Genomic DNA, 24699 nt, shown 5'->3' with positions numbered 1-24699 from the left:
CAGAAAGTTTCTGTTGCTGAGCTGGTTTGGAGACCTACAAGCAAAAATGCATCGGTTTTTTTTAATTCTAGAAGACAGAGGTCCCAAGATCCTAAGATGGCAATGGCCATTTTTAAAAAAATTATGGAGAACCCTGGGTATCTAGAACCTTCTTCACCCCTCCCTGTGGTCAACTGAGTAGACGAGCCACCCCAGGGCACAGACCTGACTCCCTTTTCTTGTCGTCCCTTGACAGCTGATCGACGTGTTTTTCTTCCTGTTTCTGTTTGCCGTGTGGATGGTGGCCTTTGGCGTGGCCAGGCAAGGGATCCTCAGGCAAAATGAGCATCGCTGGAGGTGGATATTCCGCTCGGTTATCTACGAACCCTACCTGGCCATGTTCGGCCAAGTGCCCAGCGACGTGGATGGTGAGCCTGACTTGGCCTGGGAGGGGACCTCCTGGGGACAGGTGGTTGCTTCCAGGACCTACCTCCAGGGCTCCCAGCTCTGACCCACAGCTGGAGTTGGGCCAATACCAGGGAGTGACATTGACCCTCCCAGCCTCGTCTTGGTGTCTGAGTGGGAGTTTATGTCTGCCTTGCAGATGGGTACAACATGTCAGTCTGCAATTTTTAAACTTCTTAAAAATAGTGTTGCTTATGTTTTCAATAGTGATGTGGCAATTGACAGCAACAAACCTCACTGGTGTAGAAATGAGTGAGTTGTACTCTCTCATATAACTGGGTGCCCCATTTATTTCAAAAAGAGCAACATTGAAAATTTTGCACTGGAACCTGAAACGTAAACTTCCGGCCTTAGCCACTGCCAACTCTCTCTTAGGGGCAGGATAGCGGTGGCACAGATGGCGTTAACGCACACACACCCAGTCTACTTAAGGAAAGTATGGGGCATGTGCAGACCAGCACATGCTTTGAATGAGCTGTCGAAAGCATCTTTATGATGCTGACAGTAGCCTGGACTTGTCATGCTCTGTCCTGCCACAACACGACGATCCCAATGTATCCCCTGCCCTATTGGTCGCATTTCTCAGCTCCCTGATGTTTCCTCGATTGTCCTTGTGGCCTTGAGACTCCTGGCTTCTTCTGCTGCAGCCTCTTCTGAGACCTTAGCCCTTTTCCTATGCCCTGGTGGAAAGGCACCCTGTTGGCATTATTTCCCTTCCGCACACTGTACTCACCATTTTCCCTAAGGGAGCACATCTCGTCCCCAGGACAACCATACATCCCAATGGCTTTCATCTTATGTGAGGACTTGGACTTTCACCAAGGCCCCTATTCTAGGGTCTGTTGCTAGTGTTAACACAATTGGGCAAATCCCATCCTTGACATCTGTGATTTCATCCCTCACTTCTAATCCATTAGTTCATTGTGTTGATTTTAATCTCCTCAATGTCTATGGAACCTGAATGCTTCTTACCATCCCCACCAGCCCAAGCCATCCTCATTATGCGATCATCGTCTTGTGCTCCCCCGTCCCCACCCTGAGGTGTCATAGTACTGCTCCCTCCAGAGGGCCCTTGCTTTACCTTTCACTTTCTACATCCTCAGGTACCACATATGACTTTGCCCACTGCACTTTCACTGGGAATGAGTCCAAGCCGCTGTGTGTGGAGCTGGATGAGCACAACCTCCCCCGCTTCCCCGAGTGGATCACCATCCCTCTGGTGTGCATCTACATGCTCTCCACCAACATCCTGCTGGTCAATCTGCTCGTTGCCATGTTTGGGTACGTGCTCAGTCACGAGTTGCCCCGGGTGGTCATGGTGTGGCAGGCCATGTGCCAGGTGGGGCTGGAGGCACCAGGAGCAAGCGTGTGAAGGTCTGCCCTTGAGGAACTTATGTTAGAGCTTAGGAGACTGGTGGTCCGGATGGGGTGAGGTCTTAAAGGGACTATATTAAAAATACAATATGTCCCTATTAGCTGTGCTGTAAGTTTATGTGACGCCACAGCCAGGTACCTGTGACACCGTCCAGCACGTCCACGCTCTGTATGTCTAGCATGCTTTCAGCCATCTCCATGTTGAGTGCCACAACGTGGGTGTGATGCTGGGGCAGTGCAGTTCCTCCCCAACCTGTGTGTTTTCTGTGGGCTCCATGGCATGGATTATAGAGTTGAAAGGACTCAGCCTCTAGTTAGTTGCTGCTTTAACATTTTTTAGTTTAAATACAATCACGAGAACAGAGTCAGAAGAGTGACTTTCTTTTGGGGGGGCTCATGTCTCATGAGGTTGAGGAAGAGTATGATGGTGACTATAAGAAATCTTTGTTGCCTTTGGCAGTTCTCCTTACTACTTTGAGAAAATCATGATTTTTGCTTCCCTTCATCTTTCTTTGGAGGATTTCTAGGGGTTCCAGTGGCAGTTTTAGGGGGAGCACCGTAGTATGCGATTACTTTAAGGTAAGTAGTCATTTTGAGTCCGTGACCCTGGCACAGATGGACAAGGCAGCAACAAAATCTCCTTGTTAAGCCTTGGGGTGGAAGAGAAACACTGTCAGAAACCGAGAAACTCTGAAAGACAAGATAAACACTTTTGATCTTGTAAAGCAGGTGTTGAAGGCAAAGGTTTAATCTCAAATGAAGTCCTGTGATACGGGATAGAATGGGGGAAATGCATGTGGGCAAAGACTTTTGATTCCTAATGTAGAAAGAGCTTCTGCAGATTGATAGCAGAACGAGGACCCATTAGAAAATTGGTGGAGGAAGTGTGGGCCAGAGAAGGAAAATTCAAAGGGCAGAAAACCACATGCCAGGGGGCTCCATCCTGTGGACGGGAAGAACCAGATGAAGCCAATGAGATGCTGGCTTAGGACCCATCAGATGAACAGAAACTTCAAAAAAGCCACTTGTGTTGGGGATGAGGCCGGGAAATGGGCACTGTTGCTGGCAACGTGAAATGTCTCTAAGTCCATGGACAGTGATGTGAAAAAAGTTATTAGGAGGAAACACGCACACAAATCTTTGGCGCAACTCTTTTGTATCTGGGCCTCTATCCTAAGACATAGATACAAGAATACTTGTTGGATCATGGTTTGATGCCTGTTGATAGGAGGATGGTCAAGTAAAGCTTGTTATAGATGACCAAGTTTCGTGCAGGTCTACAAAAGGTAGATCTCTATTTACTGACTTGAAAGGATAATTTTGTTAAATATAAAAAGCAAATCGCAGACTAATTTTTATGCTATAGCCTCATTTCCTTTCAGTAACAAATAAGGAATGAAAAAGAATCAAGCATGTATTTCACTTGTTATACTGATCATGTATTGCTTTCAGAATTTAGAAGAAAATAAGAAAAAGAAAGTTGTCACATAGAGCCCTGGGCTCCTGGGAGACCAAGGATTTTGGATGAGGGTCAGTGGATTCCCTTTGCACAGGGCTGGGTGGGAGCACTTGCCTTTGGGGATGTCATCCACCTATCAGGCTGAGCAGTGAGTGGCCATCTGGTCTTCTGTGTACAAAGAAGTCCTCCCCTGGTCCAGCCTCTATACTGCGGCCACAGTCATGTTTCTAAAATGTCACTGCTCTACTTAAAATTCTGGAAGGATTTGAGTGTTTCCCCATAGCTTTTAGGATAAATTTCAGGCTCCTCAGCTTTTTCCCAAGGCTGTCCATGACCTGGCTTTTGAACACACCCAGGCACCTCACTGTCCCTGGGCGACCCCCTGGAGTCCATCCCAAAACAGGGTGATCTGTCACATTCCGCAAATGCTGGTCCCTCTGCTGGGATTACTTGCTCCATCTTGACGGTCTCTTGCCCCAATCCTGCTGGCCTTTTCAGGAGCTATGCATCATCCTTTGTCCAAGTGGTCCCCGATGCCCTCCCCACTTTGTGTAGAGACTCCTTGCACCCCTTGGGCAATGACAACTTTTTCTGCTTCCGGATGGTAAGTTCTAGAGTATGGAGATTGGGTCTGTCTTAGCACCTGGTGCCTTGTGAGTTAGATGAATGAAAAGAATGGGGCTTCTCCTGTGTTTAGTTCATTATTCAGTTATCATTTAGGAGCCTGGCTTCTGGGGGTCATACTCCCTGAGAAGCATCAGCGGTGAATAACAGACCAGCAAGGGCTTCATCACATAGATGTATAATGCTCATTCTGTGGCAGGTGCCTGGGCCCCAGAGACCATGCGGCTGTTGTTTCCATGTGGGCTTAAAGAGGGAATGGGCTGCCATCTCCGCCACCACCCCCAACTGGTGGTCAGGAGTCAGGGAGCTAAGCAGTGTCTGGGTCAAAGCTGCAGAGAGAGGTGGGAGATGCTGGGTGATTAGGTGGCCACATGAGAGCAGGAAGCGAGGACAACTCCCAAACGTGAAGCTAGGGCAGAGAAGAAATGGGATGGTTTGGGGTCGTAATTTACAGTGAGGACATACCTTTGTGACTTTTACACAGAACACTGGCTAAGCCCTGTGGAATCTGACCACCAATCTAATTTCTGCAGAAATTAAAGAAAAAGGGCCGACAGCTCCCAATGCCATGACAATTGAGCTCCACTAATTTGGTAAATCTCAGAGAGGCACAGAGTAGAGTATTACTTAGAGCTGTCCTGAGTCTGTGTGCTGTGAGATAGTCACAGGAGCCCTTCTCGAGGACCATGCCACATTGGTAATCCATTATCTGCATTACAACCATGAACTGGTACAGCTTGGAGCCGGCAAGGACTGGGACCCAGCCTGTAAATTTTCAGGTTGAGGAAGTGAATGCCCGGCAGCTCCATGACCACGGCTCTGGCCACAACTCTGTCAGCTTACCAGTGTTCATCCAAGCCTTAATGCAGTTCTCCTCCTCAAGAGACCTCAGCCATGGCACAGAACCTTCCCATCGCCCATTCAGTGGTGAGGTGTGTCAGCTTGGGAGCATCCCTTCTCTTGGAGGGCTTTCTAGAATAGACCTGGGTTCAACAAGAGGCTTTCTCTTCATTAAGACCTGTCTGGGAACTTGTGAGCAGCAAGAGCCTTCCCCTTACCATCCTTGGGCTAAATAATCAGAACAGTGTTTTCTGGATGGTTGTGGTTGTTCTTCTGAGCTTTGTGAGCCAAACAGCCCTGGGCTGTGACCCCTGTCTGGCACCATATCCAAATATTCATGTAAAAACTTAGCCATACACAATGGCAACCTTATGAACTGTAACCTAAATGTGCACTTGGGAATTTTAAAGCAGTATTGAAGTGCTCTCCAGATGCTACTCAATGGGGAGATGTAATGGATGTGATTATTCTGCATTAAAATTATCGATCACAGGCCCTATGTGGCTTATCAGAGCATGAAGTGAATGTAAAGTCAGTAGATGACTCTGGGTCATCTCAACACGCAGCTGTGATGCTTGCGGGTGGGCACCATGTCCTGGAGATAAATCCGCCCTATGCATTCCTTCCCAAGAGGACTATCTCGATCCAGGATAATTTCTATAACCCAAACACGTTTTAACCTTAGGAGTAATACATGCTCGTTATGAATTTGCAGAAAATAGAAAAAAGGAAACAATCACCTGATACCAACTAAAGGTTTGGTGCCACTTCACCTGGCTAAGGAGGGCTCTTGAAATGGATAAAAGAAGAAAGAAAGAAAGAAAGAAAGAAAGAAAGAAAGAAAGAAAAGAAAGAAAAGGAAAGGAAAGGAAAGGAAAGGAAAGGAAAGGAAAGGAAAGGAAAGGAAAGGAAAGGAAAGAAAAGAAAAGATAATGTGGTCGTGAGAAGAGCTCATGTTTACTGATACTCTTCTGGGCCCCACCATCCAAGTGCCCGTCATGGGCTACCTTACTTAATTATCGATCATTTTTGTGTAGGTGCGGCTTTCTTATCATTTCGCAAATGAGTTGGAAGCAGAGAGAAGTCTACATACAACATACATACAGTATAATAAGTCCACATACAAGATACATACAATATAATACAATAAATAATATAATGTAGTATAACAATATAATAGAAGACAAGATGATATAAACAGCTCTGAAAACTCTGTGTCAGGGACTGAGGAGCATGGCGGGGGGGGGGCGGTGTAAGAAGTGTGATGGAACATTGGGGGTGGATCAGCAGGGCTGAGCAGCGGGAACATTTGCTCAGAGGACCCCTAGCTGGGAGCCCAGAGCTCAGAGCCTGGCCTGGGAGGGCGAAGCAGGGGAGATAAAGCTAGCTGGGAGAATTAGCCACTGAGGAAGGTGTAATAGTCGGCAGAGGCCAGTTGTGGGGTATCTTTTATGCCATGTTAAAGAAGTTGGACATTTTCTTGCAGGCGGAGGGAGATCTTGTGGGTCTTTAGTCTGGGATGTGGCAGTCTTGATTGGGTTACTCTGATAGCAAAATACTAAACCAAGTTAGCACTTCAAAATTCAGTGTGGTGAAATTGTTTGGCTGTCTCTTACTGTTGACTTTGTGCCTTTTTTTTTTTTTTTTTAATGCTGTGGAACAAGAGGGGAACCAGAATGCACAGGATGGGACACTGGGAGGCCACAGAAGTCAGGGTCCCCAGGGTCACAGGGCAGTTCTGGCCGGATATTGCTGGCGTGTTGGGGAAGGAGTAACAGATGGAAAATGTATGAAATCTGTGAAAAGCTTACAGGAGGTGTTTCCTGGTTGAAATCTAGCTGGCAAGTTTCTTGTCTTTCAATTTATTCTAAAATTCTGCCATTGTTTTAGCAACTACTTTTCCTTTGTGATTTTTTTTGCAGACTTGACATTCTGTTCTGTTGATTAGTCTGTTTTGGTTTTTACTACCAAATGGCTTTAATTACTGACTTTAAAAAAATTATTTTAGCATCTGTTGTACAAGTTCCTCTCATTATTCTGATGCAAAACCTTTTTTTTTTTTTTTTGGCTTTTCTTGTATATTTAATAATATGGAGGCGCCTAAGGCATGAGGCGCCTGAAATCCTTTCTTCTTTCCCCTTCAAAAAAAAAAAAAGTCTTCTGAATTTTATTGTGATGTTGTGAACTTTGCAGACTCATTCAGGGGAAGCTGGCATCTTTAAAAGATGATATCTTACCATACAGAAAAAAAATGGTGTGATTCTCCATTTATTCAAATATACAGTTGGTGGTGATGTTTAATGTTTTTTTTTCCTATAGATATGGAATATTTTTGGTCACTTTTTTTCCTAGCCATTTGTGATTGTGTGAGAGATATTTTTCTATTATTTTTAACAAGTAATTTTTGATATGTAGTATTAAAGTTTTGCTTATTTATTTTGGAACAAGTCTCTTTACTTAATTATTTTTTTCCTCTTTTTTTTTTTCAAAATCCTGTCATGGAAAGTTTCTCATATTTCTTATTTATTAAGCTCTTTTCTTTTTCTCCTACTTCTTTTTTTTTTCTAATGAGAAATGGATGTTGAATTTGCCAAAAGACCTCTAGCAACTAACGAAATGACATTTTTCCTTTTGATCTATGATGTATTATGAAAATGATGAATTATATAAATGATCTTAATAGTTAGTCATTCTCTGTTCTTTGGTCATGGCATATTATTCTTTGAACGTACTGCTGGATTTCATTTATGTTCAAGGCTATCTGAGTCCCGAACATTTGTTATCTCTTGGTAACATTTTCAGTGTCGGCAGATTTCTGAAACTTTGTCTCCCTGTGGGGGGCTCCTGCTTCCTCCTGTCCTGCTCAGCAGAGGGTGCTCAGGTGGTCTTTAGGGGAATGAGCTCAGTTATCACCATACATGTCCTGCCAGCTGGGTAGCAGAGGGCACAGGTTATCATTGGAGTAGTAGGGTTAGAAGTAACGTTGTGGAATTCCCCTCGGGGAAGACTCTGGATGGTCAGGGGCTGGCAGGGAGATTCTCAGAGCCTGGTTGGGAGAGATGGTCTCTGAGCTGCTCTGGACATTTGGGTTTGCCGAGGAGGGGTGAGGGGTACACTAGTATTGGCACCAGAATGTGGCCTATCCTCTACAGAAATGAAAGGCAGTGTCTAAAGAATATAAAAATTTTATATTTTAACAAAGCAGTTGAGGCAGTGCTCCATTGTCAGCCTTCTCTGGGGAATCTTCATGTCTTTTTGGCTGAGTCCGGAACTAATTTTGGGGGGGATAAAGCAGTTTGGAAGCTGCTATCATATGGGGAAGATGGGCCTCGGTATAAATAAACCTCAGCATGGCCAGCCCTAGAAATGTGTTATTTATGCAAAGCGGCTTTGGGGTATTAATGCCCAGTAATCAGCTAGCTCACCCCCTGGGATGTGGATAACAGTTTTTACTGTTTGTTTAGGAAAGGAAGGCAGCTCGTTGGGTCCACCTGTGCCCCGAGATGCAGAGCCAGTGGAGTTTCCAACAGGAGGCCACTGGGCTGTCCTGAGGAACAAATGAAGCAATGATAGGAGGCAGAGCTTTTCCTATTAGAGAATGATACAAATGAAGGCCTTAGTTTATGGGCATTGACCCAAATCCATTCTAGACTGGGGATTGGTGACTTTTTCTAGGAAGGCCAGCTAGAGTCTTCGCTGTGGCTAGATGCCAAGCATCCATGCCCACCTCTCTGCTTTGTAAAGGCCATTCTAAGTTGGCGATCCCTGCAAAACCATGGAGGTGGGCTGGAGTTGGGCCAGTTTGCCAGTCCCTTTGCTAGATGACCTGGAGGACAGGTTTCCACTGCCTCTGAGTGACCAGTTAAGCCAAGATGCAAATCTCTTCCCACTGGAACTCTTCTCAGCCATGGTGCCACGCAGATATCCTGAGGAAGGGAGGGAGGCCCACCTGAGGGAGAGGCCGGCTTCCCCTACTCTTGACATGCTAAAAATCCCCCTTCAGTAGGAGCTGTTAGTTCCTTCCAGGTAGAACCTCAGAGAAACAATATTGATGGACTAAAGTGGATGCTGTTGCTTTTTTTGTGTTGGCCTATTAAGTCTTGGTTGTGGAAGGGGCAGACAGTAGATTTCATTTCTGACTAGGTACCATGGTAGTTTAAGATACTCCCGGGGACAATAATTTGAATGGTGACACTTGTTCTGTCATGAAGTAATAGGCTGATTTCTGGCAAGTTCTTAGCCAGGACTTCATTCATCTGGGGTGTGCCCACTGTCCTCCCCATTGCAGTGAGGGGCCTTGCAGACGGAGCCAGCAGGGACTAGTGAGAACAAAGATGTTTGAATTAGCCTCAAAGCCACCTGACCTACATTTGGAAGACACTGCAGGCTAACTGCAGGATTCACTCTGCTTCATTCTCGTATATCACAGCCCTGTGTTTCACCTAAAAAAAAAAATCTACCACATAGAACTGACATGAGAATCAGTCAAGTAACCATTTTGCATGCCTCATGTTGAAGCTTCTGTGCAACAGATGTTCAATAAACATTCATTCTTTTCCCTGCAAAGAATGCATGCACCCTGGGCTTGAGTTTTAGGTGTTGAAGGGGCGTGGGCTGCTAACACCTGTCCTGCACAGAATTTAAGACCTGAGGTATCTCACTCATCAGTAAACTCCAACAAGAACAAATCCACGCTTATAAGCAAAGCCATAATTGTGATGTGTAGGTGGGTGTTTTGCTCGTGTGTAAGATCTTTTCTTAGCTAAAGGTACTGAAGTGAAGTCTTTTTTTTTTCATTTGTTTTTATTAAAGTTCGATTTGCCAACATATAGTATAACCCTCAGTACTCATCTTAACACGTGCCCTCCTCAGTGCCCATCACCCAGTTACCCCAACCCCCCGTCCACCTCCCCTTCTGCAACCCTTTGTGTTTCCCAGAGTTAGGAATCTCTCATGGTTTGTCTCCCTCTCTAATTTTTCCCACTCATTTCCCCTCCTTTCCCTTATAATCCCTTTCATTATTTCTTATATTCTACATATGAGTGAAACCATATGGTGATTGTCCTCCGATTGACTTACCTCACTCAGCGTAATGCCCTCCAGTTCCATCCACATCAAAACAAATGGTGGGTGTTCGTCCTTTCTGATAGCTGAGTAATACTGAAGTCTTAGACCATAATGTGCCATGGAGCAATGAGGTCTCAAAACAAACAGATCTGGGCTCTCTGCTTGGTCACCTTATTCAGGTTTGGCTTGTGAAGGTTTTACCCAGAATTGGGAGAATTGAATGCATCCCCAGTCAGGCTTTGCTTATAAGAGATTTTAAATGCTGATTGCTCCTTCTTTGACTCTTGGAGGGGTGATTTGATATCAGCAATACAAGTATTGTAGATGATTGAACTTCACATATGGTGAAATGCTTCATTTTCTTTAATTGAGTAGTCCAACCACATCCCTCGGAAATAAAGCATAGCTCAACACATTTCATGGCCCACTCCGTAAGGTGGCATTGTGTGGCAGTGAGGCCAACAGACGCTGGGCTGGATTGCAGGGTCCAGGTCCTGGCTTCATCACTTCTGAGTTGGGAGACTCAGACAATACTCTGCCACTTGCTGTGCCTCAGTGTCCTCATCTGTTCATTGTAGATGATAATGGGACTGACATCCTATAGAGAGTTGTTGGCAGATTACATCATTAATGTAAGTAGGCTGCTTAGGACAGTGTTAGCCATGTTGTGGTTGGTTTGATTTGTAACTGATAAATCAGTGGCACAATCAGACATTTCGCTGATCAATGGACATTTTTCCTATTATGTAAGTAATTCATGCCCATTGCACAATGCTTGGAAAGCAAACAACGGAGGATAAAGAGCATTCATGACTTGTGCCAGGGATGACCACTGCTAATGATGGATTTATTTCTCCCCGTGAGTTATGAGTTACGAGTTATGTATTGAGATTATGTCTTAAGTATGAGTTTGAGCCTAATCATTTCACTTGACATGTATTAAAAGCATTTCCCCAAAGTATAAAAATTATTCGTAATCATTACTTCTAACAACTTTGTAATGCAATCCTATTGATTAACCATAATGGGAGATACATTTTCTTAGTGTTGAACATTTCCGTAGTCCCATTCTGTTGAAGCAGGAGGCTGGGTTATTTTCAGGACTGTATGTATATCCATCTATATATATTTTTTTTTTCTCAGTGGCTCCTTGATCTTAGGTTAGATTTCCAGAAGTAAAGTCATGGGAGCAAAGAGATGAACATTTGTAAGGCCCTTGATAAATGTTAACAAACTTCCTTCCCAGATTGTTTACAGTTAAGCCTCCATTAGCAATCATGAGGGGCAAGTTGTTCCTAAGAGGGTCAACACCTTTGGCCTCTCTGTGGCTAACCTAGTAACAGACTAAGGACAAAAGGGAATCCTTGAAAGGTCTTGAAATAAAATGTTTTTAACAGTTCACTGAGTGATAAAAGCAAAAGCCCCAAACCCCAAAAGCCAGACACAATTCTGGCCCAGCATGAGTGTGGGAGTGCCCGGGGCTGGGTTGTCCTGGCTCTGGTCTCACTGTGGCTTCAGCAATCCTGTTCTGGACAGAAGCTGTCACAGTAACACCTTGCCATCGATATTACTGTGCTTTCCAATGAAATGAGGAGGCCCGTGGAAGGCTGAGGCTTGCCCTTCTCTTCTTCCTTACAGCTATACAGTGGGAACGGTCCAGGAGAACAACGATCAGGTCTGGAAGTTCCAGAGGTACTTCTTGGTGCAGGAGTACTGCAACCGCCTGAACATCCCCTTCCCCTTTGTGGTCTTCGCCTACTTCTACATGGTGGTCAAGAAGTGCTTCGGATGCTGCTGCAGGGAGAAACACGCCGAGCCTTCCGCCTGCTGTGAGTGGCTTAGCCGTCTGTGGTCGGGATCAAAAGCAGTGATTAATCGAGGGGAAGTGATGCCTGTGTGCCCGTTCCATGGGACAATGGGGAGGAATTATTCACGGTGACGTCGCCGCTCACATCTGTATGTGTGTAAAGATCCAGTGCCAGGCCAGCCCCTGGATGACTCGAGGGAGAGAGTAGATTAAGGGAGTGTGGCCGGTCTGCCAGGATGCTCTCCTGCTGGGGGAAGGCCTTGCGGGCGAGCATCATAATAACTGCACAGTACATCGACCAAGCATGATTCATGGGACAGTGTCAAAACATGACTTTGTGTTTGCTTCTGGGAGATGTATTCTCTGCAAGGTGTTAGCCCCACTCCAGCAGAGCTCATGGCTTTTCTGGCCGCTGCTGGAGAAATAGAAAGTCTTACAATTAGTTCACTAGGTAGACAATCCGGCCTATTAACCAGCGCCTTAACTGCCATTCGGAGTTGGGGTAGGGAGGACTTCCCTTTTTGCTGTACCCCCTCTCAGCTGGCAGGGTTGTCAGGAAGTGTGGGCTGTTAGCTCTTTCCTCTCCTCCTCCCCTTCTGTCCCACCCACCAGCGGCCAACACTGACCCTCCGTGGGTTGGAGCATAGGGAAGAAGGGGTGGAAAGAAACAGAAAGTCTTTTCTAGAAACAGGGCTACTGTTCCAGGATGGCTCCATGCTCTTTGACCTGGCATGTGTGTAAAATCCATCCCTTATTGTGTGAACACTTGGTGGGCCCTCCAGCTGTTCCTTGGCTGGCCCCTCAACAACCAGGACTTGGCAAGACTTTCTCTGGTGGCTGCTTCCCCTGAGCCTCCGAGTGCTGGGGCTCCTCAAGTCGCACACTCTCCCCGATGGAGACCCACTTCCTTCCAGAAGGCAGGAATGCCCACAGCTCGGTTGGTTGTCCCTCTCCTGTGGCCATCCACCTCCTTAGCTCTGGCAAGGACGAAGGGGCAGGAGGGCCCCCATCCAGCTCCCTATCCAGACCCCCGCTGTAGGAGCCAGAATCTGTCCCTGTGGGATTCTCAGTCACACTCGGGTACACCCTCCTCGGGGACAGCTGTCTTCCCTGCGCCAGGCTAGGTTTTCCTAACACTCAATCCTGGAGCCACTGAGCCAGACACATCTTCGTAGCTCACAGACATGTTTCAACCACATTAAGCAGGAATGGAAGGAGAGTCCTTTTTTTGTTCATTTGGATGTTTGGACACAGAGAAAAAGACAAACAATGGATAAAAGTTGCAGGGAGGAAGATTTTGACTTGGTATGTTTAAAGCAGTGTCCAACAACATGTGCTGTCAGAAAATGCAATGAATGGTTCTGTGAGGTCATGAGTCCCCATCACTGGTTGGATTCCATCTGGGGCTGAGTGGATGGAAAGGCTATAGGGATGAAGATCCACTCTCCAAAGGTACACTGTGCTCAGTGTAGGATCAGTGGAACCAGACCAGTCAGCGTGTCATTAAGGACAATTGAGTCTTCTGAATTTGGGATGGGGTTGCGAAGGCAGGACAAAATGCATTACCTTCCCCTTCCAAATTTATTTAATGATTAAGCAGAATTAGAACATGAAAATGAGAATCAGTTCCCAGCTTGGCCATCAAGCGGACAGAAGCTTTAGCTTCGAGAGGCAAATAGGTCAGAAATGAACTATGTGAATCTGTTTCCCTGATGGGCCCCCGGGAGAATGAGGATCTTACACCCATTTGAGAAGAAGATAGTGTAAGTTGTTGACATTCTCTCTCTTTGAAAAGTTCTTAGTCTCAGGAAGGAGTAAAGAACTAGAGGGAATGGGCGACCACAGGAGGGCAGATCCTTCTCGCTCCAACGTGCAGTGATGACAGGAAAGGGGAAGCCCAGAGCCCCATTTCCTCACTGGGGACACTTCTGGAGGTGCCTCCTCATCATGCATTCATTTGTTTCTTCCTGGAGATCACTAATTCCAGAAACCGCAGTGCTCTGTGGTTGCCAGAGCCTCTCGTGGTCATTGATTTCCCAAATTCACTTTGTATTTGCCTGCAAGTGAGGGGGCCATCATGGGATTTAAGCTCAAAATTGTCCCTCTTTGGAGAAAAGTGCGAGATTTTTCAAATAACTTTTCAGACAAAGGAGAATCCAGACTTCCATATTGGGTATGTTCTGGTGACCTCCTCAAGTAATCATGAAAAGGTATGCTACCCAGTAATCACACTTTTATAAAATATATTGCTTTCCGTGATTAAAAAGTAACCCATGTTCATTACAGAACACTTGAAAAGTACAGAAAAACACAAATAAGAAAGAGCAAGGACACATGTAACCCGCCACCCAGAGATAAATATTGCCGACACAGTGGTAGATATCATTATTTTTGGTAGATTCTATTATTTTTGTGTGGGTGTGTAATAATGTGGTTGTTCTGCGAAGACACATTTATAATCTAATCTGTTCATTTGGCTAATGATATATCATGAACTTTTTCCATATCCCTAAATATAAATCTATATGACAGTTTTGAACGGTAGAGTATCCCGGCCTACGGATGCACCAGATTTGATATAACCAATCCCTTGCTGTTAAATATGTCAATTGTTTTGATTCTTTCAGCATCATACAACACTATGATAAACAGTTACATGCCTTCATTTTTTAGCACATCAATGATTTTTTGCCTTGGTGTTATTTATAGGAGAGAAACTTGTAGATAAAGATATATACAGGTTTAAGTCTTGATATCGTCTGCCACACTCCTCCTCCACCTTCTCATCCATCATGTTTGAAGGCTGTAACAATTTGCAGATTTTTCCCAGTATATGGGAAGCCTGTTTATACACATCTTTGCCCACACAGGCTATAGTTATTACTGTAGACTCTGCTAATTTTCCACTTTGGTTGGTGAAAATGCCATGTCATCATCTCAACAGCATTGTTTTGACTGCTAGAAAAGTTGGCCATTTTTTCTTGGTCATTAGTCATTGTTGCTCTTTGGCCATCTGTGTTCAGGAGCATGTTGATCCTTTCCATGTTGATTTTTAAGTACTCCTGCTGGGCTTCTGCATACATTTAAGGTTGAGGAAAAGACACTGGAAATCACTTTGCTAGGAAAAATACAATGAAAAGAAATTCAATTAGGAATCATTTTCTGTAAATCTCTATTTACTATACAGGATTTCCTTAAATCCTGTCACTTGCATGATGGGCTCTGTCTTTGATCCCCAACTAATTCTTTTTTAATCCAGGAAGATCTTATGATTTAAAGGCAATTGAAAAACAGAACTACATAGATCTTTTTCCAGCTGGACACCTGCATGAACATATGTGCTTTTCTTTCTCCATGAATTCACATGGAGGATTGCTGTCCATTGCACCAGTAGCTAAAAAACAGGTGACATGTTGATCTGTTACTTTGCTTGCCTTCTGAAAGGCCCAAGTACTGTAAGAAACTGAACTAAGAATCTTGTTGGAACATGCCCCCAGGGCCGATTCTATAGCAAGCTTTGTCTTAAATGAAAGGAAAAGACTAGACCTAAGAATTTTCCTTGAGGTCCACACCCAGACTGCATATTTCACAAGGAAAGGAATGATGTCCAGGGCTTATTTTCCTCTCCTCCAGAGTTTCTATGCCAGTTTTAGGTTTAGAGTAGCAATCCATCCATAATTATCCAGCGGAGGGGTTGATTTAGCATTTGTATGTCATCAAAATGAAAGAGGAGCACATATAAAATGCGAGGACAAAATTCATTAGTGAAATGATTTTGCTAAGTCACAAAACACACAGACAGGCTTTAGATTGATCTCTATTTAGAATAAAGATTGCATTCCTATTTCATTCAGGCAGCTCCAATTCCTCATTGTTACCAAGAAATTCATTAGCATTCCATTGCTCTGCTGCTGTCACTAGTAAGTAACATTACTCAGATCAGCCTGTGTGGGACGAATCTAATTCTTCTGACTCCAGGGTATCACAAAATGACTAGCAGGTGTTGATTTAAGAGGTAAGGGGCAAATGAAACAATTTGAATGTGTGTGTGTTTTTTTTTTTTTGTCTCATTATTCAAGGTTTCAGAAATGAAGACAACGAGACTCTGGCATGGGAGGGTGTCATGAAAGAAAATTACCTTGTCAAGATCAACACGAAGGCCAATGACACCTCACAGGAGTATGTCAGTAGTTCACTTCTGCTTTGTGAGGCTCCCCTTGTATACATAAGTTGCTCATTTGTGTAAAGTCAAAGAGAACTTACAGCAGAAAGAAATAGCACCCAAAAGATATGGCCTAGGCAATAGAAGATGACAAACGCCTAAGTGTGTGCCGGCCTGCAGAACCACCCACCTGCCGTCCTGATTGTTTTCTAAGGCCCTGGGGAAGAAAGAGGTAGTTGGGGACTGCAGGGCGGGGCCTTGGAATTAGGTAACAAGAGCATGGATCTCTCTGCCATGGCCGCAGAGGTGAATTCAGGGAAGACCCACAGATCATGGGCAGTTGGCATGATCTTGCAGGTGCCACATGCATGTCTCTGTGACGAAGAAATAGATTCAAAAACGATTTGCTAGATGTGTTACAGACTGTCCTCGAGAAGTCCTGGACATCATTTATGTATCACGTGGAGTTATTATCCACATCCCATAGAACTAGATAAGCCACAGCTAAATCCCTAGATGGTCCCCATGTAATTAATGCGTGATGCTGGGCCTCTCGAGTGTGCCCTTCTTATTAAGCAGGTTAACGTGGCGAACAATCTGATGTTGCTCCTACTGAGAGCTCCAAACATACCTCAAAAATTTGCTCTAACAAAGAAAGAGTAAATATAAACACAACCAATCCCTTTGCTAAGTTCAACACAGCCACTGGGACACACGGCATAGATGGCGCGCTCTTTCTCTTTGAGTAAGAGGCGGACCCCCTAAGCTCTTCTCCATTCCTGGACTCCAAGATCTTGATTTTGGAAAGGTAGGATGGACCTTATCCCCCTCTCAGCAGAGGTAGCATGTATTTGCTTCTAACTGGGGTGAGGGTGGGGTTCTGGTGGGAGTTGAGGAGAAAACCGCAGCTGACATGAATTTAGTGGAAAATAAAACTGATCTGTGTTTTGTTCTTTAAAAGACTATAAAATGAAGTCTAATACCTTTTTCTCCCCCCCGAACCCTCTTCTCTTTTTCTCTCTCTCTTCTTTAACTTCTTTGAAGAATGAGGCATCGGTTTAGACAGCTGGATACAAAGGTATAGTTCTGATAATAGTTTGGGAAACACTTTTTTTAAAGTCTGTGTTATCCGGGGCACCTGGGTGGCTCAGTCAGTTAAGTGTCCAGCTCCTAGTTTGGCTCAGGTCATGATCTCGGGGTCCTGAGATCGAGCCCTGCATCTGACTGCGTTCAAGGTAGACTGGACTCTGCTTGAGAGTCTCTCTCCCTCTCCCTCTGCTCCTCCCCCCACCCATGCTCTTGGGCACTCTATCTCTCTCTAAAAAAAAAAAAATCTGTATTATCTTGGAGCTTTCAGCTCAAGGCCAGTGGTTGTGGTCTGAAAACATAAGAAGTTAATTATGAAAACAACAACAACAACAAAAGATAGTAGTGACCCTATTCCATATTCATCTTTCTTCATTCACTGTGTGAGGTCTGGATGCTGGAATGGAGCTGCTTCTCGGATGTTCCCGGCCCCTGTGGACAACAGTGCTGGAGTCCCACGTCCATGGCCTCTGAACCCTTTGATGTCTCTGTCTGGCCCAGGGCCTCTTCTCTTTTTCTCAGCTGTGAAAGCAGGTGTAAGATGCTTGTAGTTACAGAAGCACCAACAAGGCTCAGAAGAGCGATTTGGGAGTCTAGGAGCCTCTGTGCTTGTCTTCGATGCCGCTCTAATTTGCTAACTATTTAATTTGAAGGGCACTGCAGATGCACGAATACTCGTGAACGTGAGGCGTAGGGAGAGTGTGCCCACATCCATCCTGAGCTGGGTGGCTGGCAATTATGCTTATCTGTAGCAGAAATTACAATCGATTCATAAATACTGGATCCCTGTTAAGCTCTGTGGAGGAGATGATAACCTGGTATTTTATCATGGTATTTTGAGAATAGCCTTCTGGATGATGACATTCATTTTCCCTCCCAGCGCTGTGCTGTTTGGTGGCTGGGCAGTCCCCCATCTGGTACAGCAGAAGCTCTAGCACCCTGTGCCTTGTCTGGACCAGTAGGGTCTCAATGAACATTTGCTGAGTGAATAAATGACCAAAAAGTGCCCCTCATGGAGCTCTTACATGAGAATTTACCCAGTTCAAAGATTCTTGGTTATTTATGGGTTATTTGCCACCAGCATTCTTAGGCTGAGTTTTCGTAGTGCTCACCTCCTGAAGTCTGGTGCTGACAGGACACTATGTCTTACCTAGTTTCTTCCAAGTCCCCCCAGAGTAGCTCTTCTCTTCCTTCTGCGCCTTCTTCTCCTTTCCTTTCTCTGGAAATTACACATTGGAGTGAACCAATACATTGGTGTATTTTGTGTTGACAATCAAATGCTTTGCTATATAAAAAACAACCCCTACGCCTCAGTGGCTTCAAACAATTGTTTTATTTTGCTCTTGCTTTTTTTTGTGGGTCAGGAGTTTGGGAAGAACTCAGCTGGGCCGTTCTGCATCTTGTGGACTCAACTGGGTTTATTGGGCTGGATTTAGCTGGTGGCAAGGCCAGGATCTGGCATCCCAGTGCTCCTTGTGTGGCTTGTCTCTCACCCATGACATCTGATTCTTGTGGCTCTTGGACTTGTCACCACATGGCCATCTTGAGGCAGGCCCCCTTCTCACATAGCAGCTGGCTTCCAAGAGTGAGGAAGCAGAGACTGCCATTCTCTTGAAGGCTAGGCCTGGACCTCCTGTGATGTCACTTCCACCAGAGTCTATTGATCAGAGCGGCCACAGACCAGCCCAGATTCAGTAATCCACCTCTTGAGGTGAGAGTGCACGTGGGGACAGGCAAAAAAAGAACTGGAGGCAGCTTTGACCACACGCTATCACACAATAGGTGTATCTTGTTACAGCTACTCTCATTCTGATGTTGTTTTGATCATTTGATCATTAATGGAGGGACTGGGAAGGTTCCCATTTTATTGGCGTTGAGTGCTGTATGTAAATGATCATGCTAGGGTGCGTATCATGATTATAATCAATGGAGAGGGAAAAGAAAAGTGCTAGGTATTTTTAAAGATTATAGAAAATTTAGAGAATATGAAGAGAATATATGAAAGGAGCAGTAGGGGTTAGAATTTTAAGGTTGAGTACGTTAGATATATATAACTTATAATGAATAATATATCCTTATATGATATATTCACTTTTCTACCTCTTATATTTATATTTAAATATATTGTCCACTGTTTCTGTGGCTAGACCACGTAGTGCATAATATTTCCTGAGCACCTGCGATGTGCCAGGCATGGGGCTAAGTGCCATCAAAGCAGAGGTGACCTTCAAATGTCATGAATGGACCCTTTGTGAAGTCTTGTGGTTATAGGAGCTGAATTGTGTAGGATTCGAGGGCAACAATGATTTTCAATGCAGTATCTGGCACACATTCCACAGATTGCCTGTGTCTGCGTCAGCAGGGAGCAGGGTCAGCAGCTGCGAAGGGCCTGAGTCCAGAGAAGCATGGAGTGTTCCGGGCAGCAAACGAGGGGCAGCGTGAACCAGTGGAGCTCCGGGTGGGAGGAAGTGGGGGCGGCTGGGCCATCCTGTGTGGAAACTTGCCTCTGTCGAATTGGATTTTATCCCCATGTAGGGGAAGGCTCTGCAGAGTTTTAGGCCAAGAGGGACACATCTGGTGGACTCTTCTTTCAAAGACAACCCCGAGCCATCAGGATGGCCACACAAGAGCAGGTTAAACAGTGTGGTTTGGGAATAGAAGGATCTGGGACTCATCTGGGTGTTGTGTTTGTGGAGAAAACAGGCCATTTTTGGTTGTTGTGTTGTTTTTACTCATGGTCTCACTTGGGGCAGCTTTGCGGGGAGAGAGAGAGAGCAGGAGCCTCGGTCCTCCTGGACACTACCAGGCTTGGGTCAGAGGTCACTGGGTGAACTAGGGCACTGGACAAGCTGACCTGATTCCCAGGGACCAGGCTGATGTGGGCTGAGACCTCCTGACCACTGAGGGTCTGGTGGTGACAGTGGGCCTGAGCTGTGGGGGCTGTGGGTGGTGGGGGCTGAGCAATTCATTTGTCACTTAGAGCACAATTGGAGGCTGTCCACACACATGTGTGGGCCGGAAGTCCCCTGGGCCCTCAGAGAAGAGCTTGCAGTTTCCCTCCCCTTTGCATGTGCCTGGCTGTGGAGCTCAGCCCCTTTGCTGGTTCCTACCAGCAAATGCACTGACGCTGTGCTTTTGTAGGTTTGGGTGAGTCTCAGGGAAGCCTCAAACTGTGCAGGATTTCACTACCTCTCTCCCTGCTTCTCATCCTGCCCCCCTGCCCCCTCTCCTTTTTATTCCCTCCTCCTTCCTGTTACCCCTTCTCTTCTGAGCAACAAAAAAGTCACTCCTTTCCATCTACAGAGAACTTCAGGGATCATCACCTGTTTCTTGAGCAAGCTCTCAGAATCTTACATCTGCTTTAAACAGTTTATTAAAGTCATTCTACCATCAACAAATACAGCGCCCTCCCCAAGCCCCTCTAGTGAATAAAAAATTTCTCCATCTCATTATACCCCAAAACAAAGTCATTTGCAATTGACCTTAGGTCTGTAAGTCGGGATCTTACTAGACCTTCTTTATTTTAGGCAGCTATTAGCCCTTATGGATTCTTTTTGTTCCTGGAACAAAAAGAAGAAGTTAAATGAAAAGATTATTACTGGACATAAGTCCAAGATAAACACAGATTTTTTTTCCTTGAGCAAGAGATATGGCAAGTGAGAAGCTGACTGTACAGAAGTTACACTACGTTCATGAGCTTTTACCAAGTATACTGATAAGGCATGTAATTTAAAACGAGCTTCATTCATCTTGTGTCATGAGCTTGTGAAAGACCCACGTATTGAAAATGATTTTATTATGTTTTTTACTTAAATTGTTTTACTATTTATCCTTTTTTGTGGGAGTAGACACTTTGCAAACATTTGATTTATTTATATTGTATCATATTATTATTAAAGATTTTATTTATTTATTTGAGAGAGATTGAGAGAGCACAAGCAGGAGGAAGGGCAGAGGGGAGAGAGAAGCAGACTCCCCCACTGAGCAGGGAGCCCAATGCAGGGCTCGATCCCAGGACTCCAGGATCATGACCTGAGCTGAAGGCAGATTCTTAATTGACTAAGCTACCCAGATACCCCTGTCTCATACTATTTTTATTAGTATTATGCTTTTATCAAGGTGAAACTTTTTTGGTATCTTATAATTTTATTAATGTTAATTACATATGACCTCATTATTTCTATGTATTATTTCTCTGTGTGGTTAAAACCTGTCATTGCTATATAAGAACCATTATTGATTTGCCTTTGAGAAAAGCTCACACTCCTTGGTGTTGATATTTGCTAGCGACATGATTTCAGAATGTAAGCATTGGACAGGACCCATGTCACCTGCCACTCATTCTGCCCTGTTCCCGGATGTGCCATACTTGCTGTTTTGTATCTACATCTGTTTCATGGAAAAACCATAGAGTAATCATTCAAATCACTGAAAGCTGAAAAATTCATCTTAAGACCAGTTCTATTTTTCCCCCCCTTTCCAAGATTAATGATCTCAAGGGCCTTCTGAAAGAGATCGCTAATAAAATCAAATAGAACTTCATGGACTGTACTGGAGAAAAATCTAATTATAGCAAGGTAAGTCATTTTAATGGGCTATATTTTTGTTATGAAAATTTACATATTTCAAGACTAATTTAAAAGCATGGTATTTTTGTCTCGGTTATTTTATTTTCCTGTATTATCAGGTTTGAAAATAATGCGTTGTTTAAAAAACTCGAACAATATAGGGATATAGGAAGGAACAAGTAGAAGCCTCTCGTCATCTTTCTTTCCCACCAATTTCGCTCCTTAGGAGAGGTCAGCACTGCCAGCAATAGGGTACAAGTATCCTTTGAATATTTTAAAGGCACTCACAAACTATATAGCTATTTTAGCATTAACTGAATTGAGGTCACACTGCTCAGAAACTTGGCATTTTTTTCTTTCTTAACTCTCCCTTATGGATATTTTTATGGATCAGTGCCTAAAATGTGTACATCACTCTCATGATACACTATACACTACGCATATTTATTACTATGGGATATCTAAATGTATATTGATCATCTTTTTCCTACCAAAAATGTTTTAGTGAGACATTCAAGGCCTTTCAGCAATAGTTCATTTGCACAGTAGAAATGTAATTCAATTAATGGCGGTTGAGCCCGAGACTTTGCTCCATGGTCTTACCATTTGCCTTAATGATGTTTCTTCATTACCTGTCCAAATTCTGAACCTAAATGTTAAAATATTAACAGGTAGATTTAGGGAAACACAGCATTGGGGATTCCGTTTGACTAGAATTTTTTTAAGAAAGTGAATTGCAAGGAATGGAAACACAATTAAGACTTTTTCCATCTTCCCTCCCTCCCTCCCTCCCTCCCTCCCTCCCTCCCTCCTTTCCTTCCTTCCTTCCTTCCTTCCTTCCTTCCTTCCTTCCTTCCTTCCTTCCTTCCTTCCTTCCTTCCTTCCCTTAATATTTGCTGAGTGCTCACTAACTTCTCAGACAAGTCCTGTGTCAGGACCTGTGCTGGGGCTCAGGTCCTGATCACAGGCCATGCACTAAACACACTGCAGAATTTCTCTTCTCAGATTGATTGTGTCACGGGAGGAATTGTGTTGCATTAGGATCCTTTTGATATTTCTGGTCACTCCATACTTTTCCTTGGATTCTGACAATATGGATCATATATGGGGGACTTTGTTAGAGCAAGACTGATGCATGTTTTATATAATCTGAAAGGCAGGTAACAACAGGCCTCACATATTAGGAGGAATGTATTTCAACTCTTTCATAATGCAGTTTAGTGAAAATAATATTAGACCTTAAAATAAATTATAATTTGAGCTTGAAGCATTTGTCATTTTGTTTAATTTATGAGCTAAAATGTGTTTTAAAAAAACCAGGAAGAGATAAAAACAAGTTAAACATGATTTTAAAAGAACCATGAAAGATAGAAAAGATCAGAAAAGATCCAAAATGAGATATGCATCCACCTCTTACAGCCCCAGTGTCCTCAATTCTTCTCTTCAGATGTATTGACTGTAAGTAAAATGAGCAAACACGCTGGCTTCTTATCGACTTGCCCTTTGCTAAAACTTTATTTTTTATTAATATATGGAGAATTAATGAATTGGTGAATGAAAGTGAATTGGGAAAAGAACATTCCTCCATTTCTTTGTGGGCCACCCATGAAAAAAGAGGATGAGAAGAGGAATGTCTGAGAAAAGGGATACTCCATAAATTCATAACCACTGATATCTTTAGAAACAATGAATTTGACATGCCCAGTTTTTTGGTATATTTATTTCTTCTCAATATAAGACCCATTTTCTTTTTCTTTTTCTTCTTTTCTTTTTTTTCAGTTGTCTGCCTGGCTTATCCTTGAGAAGTTCATGCAAAATGTAATTTTATAGGCAACTGTCTACATGCTGCTAAAACATTATTCTTGTAGTGTCTCTCTGATACTCCTGTCTCTAGAGGGTGAAAGTAATCTTTTTGGAGATGGGGCAAGGAAAGAGAATGCCAGCTGCAGGTGGGAGTGAACTGGTGTTGGTAGGGGCAGGTCTTCATCAATTTGCCCATTGGGGCTCTCCATCCCTAAATCAGCCTTTAATGTAGTAGTTTGGGATAAAATAAACAGATTGCTGTATATATATTTTCCCTTCTCCCACACTAAGGTTGAAAGGAATTAAGAACTGAGTATAGAACAAAGCCATTTGTTTTCTTATACCTTTATACTTAGAGTGGACCCAAGGACCTAGGAAACATAGGGGATAGACAGTCACTGGAAATGGTTTGATCTCTACATAATAATCCATTGCGCCTTGCCTTTGCTACACTGAAATTCTGATTTAGTGAAAGAATTTGAAGTTCTTTTGGGTGTCACAATAAAACTGATTTCAAGAAATCATTGCAATTCTTAACTTTATTTTCAACTCACCCTTTTATTAATGGAACACCACTCAGCAAATCAGGCACTTGGAAACTTTCTGGGTCTTCACCTGGGCTGAGCCGAGCCTCTGTCTCTCACCTGTTATCATTGCGTTCTCATGGCTAACTGGTCAGAACTCACATCTTTAAGAGAAAAAAATTGTCTCATAGCCACTTCAATAGCAAAAGAAAATCAATTTTTGGAAGTGTATTTGGACTCATGCCCAGTATATTACCAATATATTTAGAAGCAAATCATCTCCTGAGAGCGGATGTGGGGAGTTCGTTCTTAAAACCGTGTTCTTTCTCTTTTTCACAGGTGACACCAGAAATCGAAGTGGGAACCAGTCAAGAAAAGTTGATGAACGGTTTTGTTACTGACTGCTCAGTAAGAACTGTTCAGGCCGTGGGTATCTAGCAGATGGCTTTCATCACCCCAGTGTGCTCAAATCTGGGAAACGGACGTGTGATTGGTTTCACACGAGAAGATAGACATGCAGGAAGAGCTTCCCCTGAAGGCTGAAGGCTGCCCTGTTACTTCCTGAGTCTCCACCACTCATACCCACTGCGGGTCATCTTAGAGTGTGTTCCTGCACTCTTCTTCTTTCTTCACTTTTCCTACTTCTAACTCTGTGCATATTATATCTCTTCTGCGAGGGGGTCATGCCTTCCCTCCCATACCTTTGTTGTTTAATTCCATCAATTCTTGGCTGCCTCCCTTTTTGGAGTGTGTAACTCATTAGTGGGCATGTTGTTAAATGTCTCCCCAGTCAGGGCAGATTCTAAAACATGGTGGAGCAAGAGGGCCCTGCTCTTCTCAGGAAAGACTATTCTCACTTCTTATTAGGCTTTTTAACTATCACAGGAGGTGACAACTTACCCTCTCACACTTCACCAGGAGGTCCCCATTCTTAAAGATGT

The 24699-nt window shown here is 44.0% G+C and overlaps 1 protein-coding gene across 1 annotated transcript in view; it reads left to right on the top strand.

Annotated features, from left to right (window-relative positions):
* Window positions 1-24166, top strand: part of TRPM8 (transient receptor potential cation channel subfamily M member 8) — a 74273-nt gene extending 50107 nt beyond the window's left edge. Inside the window, exons 19-25 of the mRNA XM_055300024.1 lie at window positions 236-407; window positions 1548-1725; window positions 11447-11637; window positions 15695-15794; window positions 16822-16855; window positions 21348-21440; window positions 24098-24166. Of these exons, the coding sequence (XP_055155999.1) occupies window positions 236-407; window positions 1548-1725; window positions 11447-11637; window positions 15695-15794; window positions 16822-16855; window positions 21348-21398 (726 nt within the window). The 3' untranslated portion in view covers window positions 21399-21440; window positions 24098-24166. The remainder of the gene's footprint in view (window positions 1-235; window positions 408-1547; window positions 1726-11446; window positions 11638-15694; window positions 15795-16821; window positions 16856-21347; window positions 21441-24097) is intronic.
* Window positions 24167-24699: the final 533 nt, after the last annotated feature.

This window comes from Nyctereutes procyonoides, unplaced genomic scaffold, assembly GCF_905146905.1.
Source record: "Nyctereutes procyonoides isolate TBG_1078 unplaced genomic scaffold, NYPRO_anot_genome, whole genome shotgun sequence".
Lineage (NCBI taxonomy): Eukaryota > Metazoa > Chordata > Mammalia > Carnivora > Canidae > Nyctereutes > Nyctereutes procyonoides.
This window is presented reverse-complemented; position numbering and strand designations above follow the sequence as displayed.